The 6,126-nt window shown below is 34.0% G+C and overlaps 1 protein-coding gene across 1 annotated transcript; it reads left to right on the top strand.

Annotated features, from left to right (window-relative positions):
- Positions 1–3,055: 3,055 nt before the first annotated feature.
- LOC105784443 (uncharacterized) lies at positions 3,056–4,972 on the top strand. Its single transcript, XM_012610330.2, has 3 exons — positions 3,056–3,627; positions 3,714–3,814; positions 4,052–4,972. Exons 1-3 carry the CDS (start codon positions 3,128–3,130, stop codon positions 4,729–4,731), a joined length of 1,281 nt encoding a protein of 426 aa, XP_012465784.1. The 5' UTR covers positions 3,056–3,127; the 3' UTR covers positions 4,732–4,972.
- The last annotated feature ends 1,154 nt before the right edge of the window (positions 4,973–6,126 follow it).

Here is a 6,126-nt window from a genome sequence, read left to right as displayed (position 1 = left end):
CCGATCCAAGTAATTTCAAATTTGTATGATACGAGTTTGACATTCAAGTAATTATAAATGGGATCAAATTTGAGAAATCTGATTGAATTATTCTAATTTCCAAAAGTGGCATGGTAGAGCCACACAACACATGGGAGGTCAGCTGTTAGGTAAGCTTGTACAATATATAAACAGTCCATAAAACATCACGACAACCGCAAAACATTATAAGTTTCAGTCCCAGTTTTATGCAGCTCCAAATGTGATGATAAGATAAAGAGGAACATGGTCCGCCAACTAATATGAGCCAAAGCTGCACATGGCTGGTTTTTCTGCTACACTCACGAACCCCTCTTTCTTGCCTCTACTATGCCAATTATAATTAATATATATATATATATATATATATATCTCACCATAGCTTGTACGAGCAATATGTATGTATGTGGTTAATATGATATTATTATAGACGAAGCTATCAATGGATTGGGTTTTATACAGGTAATGCAATAATTTAGTAATAACATTTTTGGGGGATTCGTTAGTTTATTTTGTTTAATTAGTGGTTCCATAATGGATCAGTTAGGGAGTGATTTGGTTCCTGTAGTGGCTCAAGACAAGGGGACAATGCTTTACTTTTTTGAGCCAATGGTTGGCCAAATCCGTATCGGAGTTTCAACAACTCTTTGGAAATTAAAAATATATATATTCTCTTAAACATTCATTGAAAGTAATAACCCATTCCATCCAATCCAACACGTCCCGTAAACATAAATTTGAATAAAGTGAACATCACTACGTACTAAAGCCAGACAGGCTTCAGTTAATATCCCAAAATCCATTTATACCACCATGAACCAAAACTTGGAGCGAGTGAGTCAAAATGTGAGGCCTACAAGCAGGTTGTGAGGAATGTATAGGGGCAAAGTTATAAGGTAGGGCATCTGGGGAGTATGGGGAGCTGGTTGTCGTTGAAATTTGAGTGCATGCACTCCCGCTATTGATAGCGATTAGTTGGGCACAAGAGGCTTTGGAATACGCACAATGGCACAGGGGATCCTTTTTTTCCCTTTCTGCGTGTCTTATATGACGTGGTCTTTGGCTCATGCTCTTTTATCTTTTTGCCAATTTTTGGAATCTGGTCCCTTATTTTTCTACATCATTATGCTACACTATCTAACCTACTACTCCACATCCCTGTTCTTTCTTCCTTTCTTTATATATATTGTCCAATGTCTTGAACATTAGAAATTATAAAGATAAGAAAAATACAGTAGAACCGCTTCCGCCAACCATTTGCTCCATAATGACATCAGAGAATCAAATTAAATGGATGCCTACTACCAAAAGCAATGTTAATTTGTTCATGGAATACATACCACTTTGAGATCGAGATTGAAAGTAACTTTTGCATTTAATAGCTTTTTTATTTCTCATAGAACCACAAAAATTAGAAAGGTATCGGTCTAGAGAAAGCCATTAGACCAATTGACTTGGGAACTAGACGATGGAACTAATTATTTATTTTTAATACCTTTTAATGTTTTATTTAATTTAATTGGATTGACCAATTAAACTGGTCGAACCGACAAATCGGTGGCCTGACTTATTTAACCACCGATTTAGTTCTAAAAGCTATGGTCAAAATATTTCATATTGGCATATGTTAATAGTTGGATAAACACATTTTTGTTTGATAATATCTAAATGTACCAAAAATGCTTTATATTATCCCGTACTTAAAAAATTGGATATAAAATTTTAAAAAATAATAATAATTTATCAATAATAAGGAGCGGGCCCCATAACTATCGCTTTATTTGTGGAAGATCGAGAAGATTTTATTCAACATGAAAATGAGTCTAACGATCTGATGACTATTCTCATTATCCAACAGTGGGTATGATGTCATGTGTTTTTTGGGTTTAAATGAATTTTTTTAAAATTTAAAATTTTATATTTTTAATATTTTTATAGTTTGTTAAAAATTTTATATTATTTATAAGTTTTTATTAATTTTTATAGAATTTTAAATATATTTTATTAATTTCATAGTTTTTATAATTATTAGATTTTTATCATTTTTAAAAAGTTTTTATGATTTTTATAATTTTTATAAGTTTATATCAATTTTAATATTTTATTAATTTTATAAAATTTTTATAACTTATTAGAATTTTATAATATTTATAAGTTATTATTAAATTTTATAAATTTATATAAATATTTTAATATTTTATAATATTTTAATAATTTTAGTAATTTTAATCATTTTTATGAGAAAAATAGTATAGTAAGCCAAAAGTTACTATATATCACAATTTGATTGGTTTATCAATTTATTTTAATGATCAACGTGGTCAACCACAAATTCCATTAAATGAGATTCTTAATTGATTATTTTAATTAATAGTAGGGCTTAATTTGATGTGAAATGACTTAATTGATTTTTCTCTTTTTTATGGGTGTTTTTGACATACAAAACTTTTTAAAATTATTTGTGTTAAAGTATTAGCACACTAACATCATTAAAAATAAAATAAAATTTTAGTCAAATATTTTAGTAAAAAACAAAGATAAATTGATAAAATATAAACGTATACATTCCTTAATTTTCTCTTAAGAATTCCAAACCTCTAATTAACAATGCATGATAAGAACATTAGCTTCCTAAATTCAACCCTTGCTAGAACTTTTAAGAAAATTAGCATCAAAACAAATATCGACTAAGTTTCAATCAAATTTATTATATTTTCAACTTCAATTTTTCTAAAAACTTACAACGTAAATATTAGACGAAGGCCCTCATAGCCGTCTGAAAACCATAAATAAAGTGCCGGCCATTCACTAAAACAGTGGAGAACCGTTCGATCGGATGACTTCTCCATTGATGGAGTCCAAAATCATTAGATGGACCGTCACGTCGTGACTTGTATCAGTGGTCCAAAACTTAAGCACTTGTACACAGATAAAGGAGAGAGTTGTATAATATAATAATAATAACATTAATGCAATAAATATGCAGCGACCCCACTCCCACCCTCCTCAATTTTCCTCCTTATTACCACTCTCAGATCCCACCCCATTTGCCCACAAAAGTTATAAGAAAAGCGAAAGAGCTGAATCTACACTTGTATTATTATTTATTATGGCTCTGCTGACTTTCTTGCCGGAGGCGGCGGCGGAGCCCATGAAACAACCGCCGAAGCGCCGGAGAAAGCAAGTGAAAAAGCAAAAGCAACCCACCACGTCTTCTTGGGATCAAATCAAGAACTTGCTCACTTGCAAACAGATGGAAGGGTCCAAAGTCCACGACCCTTCGAAGAACAATAACCCGGCGCCGCCTCATCATCATCAACATGGCTACTCAAAGCTGGGTTCCTCTTGTAGCTCCATCTGCAGCTTCAGGGACGTAGTTCATGGCAACACGAGGGTTGTTCACAGAGCTGATAACTCACCTGAGAGTAGCACAATAGGTCAAGAAACTGCGCTGCTCAGACGCAAAGCTGTTAATGGGTCGTCGTCGCGGTCCTTGTCGGGGTCAACAAGATCCAATAACAGCACCACCACCTCGTCTTCTTCAAGAGCTATTCAATTCAGGAAGCTTTCTGGGTGTTATGAATGTCATACGATCGTTGACCCCAGCAGGTATAGTATATAAATATAGAATAAAATAATTTGAATTTTTTTTCTCATTTTCCAGAACTTAATTTAGAAAATGTGAAAAATTGCAGGTATCCATCGTCAAGAACAAGTATCTGTGGCTGCTCACAGTGCGGAGAGGTGTTCCCAAAAATTGAAAGCTTGGAACTTCATCAAGCAGTTCGCCATGCAGGTACTGTAATTTCTGTACCTATTACTTAAGTCATTAAAATTGTTTATCCAAAGTTACAAAAATTAAAATGAAAACTTTGCAACTTGGACAAATCAGTGGGTTAAATTGCCCACCACCCATTTCGGAAATGACTGAGGCATATGACGTGGCAAGTAGTGTGTAATGGTAACGCTAAATTTGCAGGGTTTTATGTTTATTATTTTCTTTTAATTTGATCCCAGTCTTTTGTTGGTTTAGTTTCGGAGTTGGGTCCAGAAGATTCGGGCCGGAACATTGTGGAAATTATTTTCAAATCCAGCTGGCTAAAGAAGGACAATCCGATCTGTAAGATCGAACGGATATTGAAAGTCCACAACAACCAACGCACCATCCAACGGTTCGAGGACTGCCGCGACGCAGTGAAAACGCGCGCCCTTAATAGCACCAGAAAGAACCCCAGGTGCGCCGCTGACGGCAACGAACTCCTCCGTTTCCATTGCACAACCTTGTCCTGCTCCCTCGGCGCGCGCGGCTCCTCCAGCTTGTGCGGCTCCATCCCCGGCTGCGGCGTCTGCACCATTATCAGACAAGGGTTCCAAAACAAAGGCGGAGGGACCGCGCCAGCCGCAGAATTCAAGGGTGTCGTCACAACGGCTAGTAGCGGTAGGGCCCACGACTCAATTAAGCGTACGGACGGACGTAGGGCCATGCTGGTTTGCCGTGTGATCGCGGGAAGGGTGAAGCGAGTGGCGGATGAAGCGCCGCCGTTGGAGGACGAGAATAGCAGCGGCGTATCTTCCTCGGCTGGTTCGTACGACTCTGTAGCTGCGTACGCCGGGGTTTACTCCAATCTGGAGGAGCTAGTTGTCTTTAATGCAAGGGCTATCCTTCCTTGTTTCGTAGTCATTTACAAAGCACTTGAATCTGGACTGATATGAAAACTCAAAATATCTTTACTTTCATAGAATTAGTCTAATCAAACGATGCTCATTAACAGTGTACATAAACTTTGATCTTACGTTGTGGCACACGGGATCAAACCCCCCTTTCTTTTTGGAATTGAATTATAATGTTTATTAGCTCAACTGCTTAACCGCATGCGTGGCAGCTGATTCCTGTCGCGCCAAATTAAATATTTCTGTGTAATAAATAGACAAAGCAACGCCAAAATTTTCCTCCTCTTCTGCTACTGAGTCTCTATATTTTATGATTTGACTATTTTAAATTTAAAATTTTAATCTTCCGTCAAATTCATTAAGTTTTTTTTTTTGTGACAATAAATTTTTAAGTTTTGCTATTTTTACATATTACTCTCTAAGATTTTAGTTAATGGATTAACAATATTTATTTATTTTAAGATTAAAATTTTAAAATTAAAAAGTTTAAGGACTTACAATGATCTAATTAGAGAATATAGACTAAATCTACAGTTAAACGCATAGTATAGGACTAGTAATTAAATTTAACTAAATCAATAGATGAGAACTAAAATGTCAAAAGTATAAGGATTAAATTTGACCAATTTAAAAAGGAACTAAAGTTGATAGAACTAAATCTATAACAAAATTTAACCAATGGTAAAATGCAGCCATTGAATCGTCTCCTTTCACAGCCTTAATTCACTTACCTACCCACTCTGCATTTTTTATGGGTTGAAGGTACCAAAGATAAATTAGAATTATTATATAATATATACCGATAAATAATTTTTTTCAAAAAATTGTCACATATTTGGTTTTTTAAAAAAATATTAAAAAATTCAACAATTGTCGTTTTAATGATTTCCCATGTATAAACCTGAGATAATTGAGAAGAGGAAAAAGAAATGTATTGAAGAGCAGCACAATTAAGCGGCACGTGAGATTATCTTGGAAGAATTGCAAAGGATTGAGAAAACGAGGTGAATGAAGAAATGGCGGACACGTGCACAATCAATGCGTTCTTCTTGTTTTATGTGCTTTTTGTAATTTTCCTATAAAACTTTAATTACTGTAATCTCCCTAAACTATTTTTTAATATTGGACTCGCTGTCATCAATTTTAAAATATTTATGATAAAACCCATTGGGGAAGGATTTAAGTGTGTAATCTTTTTTTATAAATTAATATTCACAAGTTAATCCAATTGTTACTGAACTTGAATTGCTTGATTTAAATTTTTAACCCTTAATTGTTGTTAAATTTTTGCATATAAATCGTGGAATAATTAATTTTTAAGACAATGATTTTAATAGGATTAATATATTATCTTTTACAAAGTATAATGATTATATTTTATAAATTAAAGTGATTAATTTTTAAATTTTTGGGTGAAATACATAATTAAATAAAAGA

Source organism: Gossypium raimondii, chromosome 1, assembly GCF_025698545.1.
Source record: "Gossypium raimondii isolate GPD5lz chromosome 1, ASM2569854v1, whole genome shotgun sequence".
Classification (NCBI taxonomy): Eukaryota; Viridiplantae; Streptophyta; class Magnoliopsida; order Malvales; family Malvaceae; genus Gossypium; species Gossypium raimondii.
This window is presented reverse-complemented; position numbering and strand designations above follow the sequence as displayed.

What these genes read in the sequence shown, in the direction of transcription:
- LOC105784443 (XM_012610330.2), top strand. Translation starts at nt 3,128, where the DNA reads ATGGCTCTGCTGACTTTCTTGCCGGAGGCGGCGGCGGAGCCCATGAAA. An exon ending in ACGATCGTTGACCCCAGCAG is followed by an intron (nt 3,628 to 3,713) that starts GTATAGTATATA and finishes GAAAAATTGCAG; the next exon opens with GTATCCATCGTCAAGAACAA. An exon ending in TCAAGCAGTTCGCCATGCAG is followed by an intron (nt 3,815 to 4,051) that starts GTACTGTAATTT and finishes TTGTTGGTTTAG; the next exon opens with TTTCGGAGTTGGGTCCAGAA.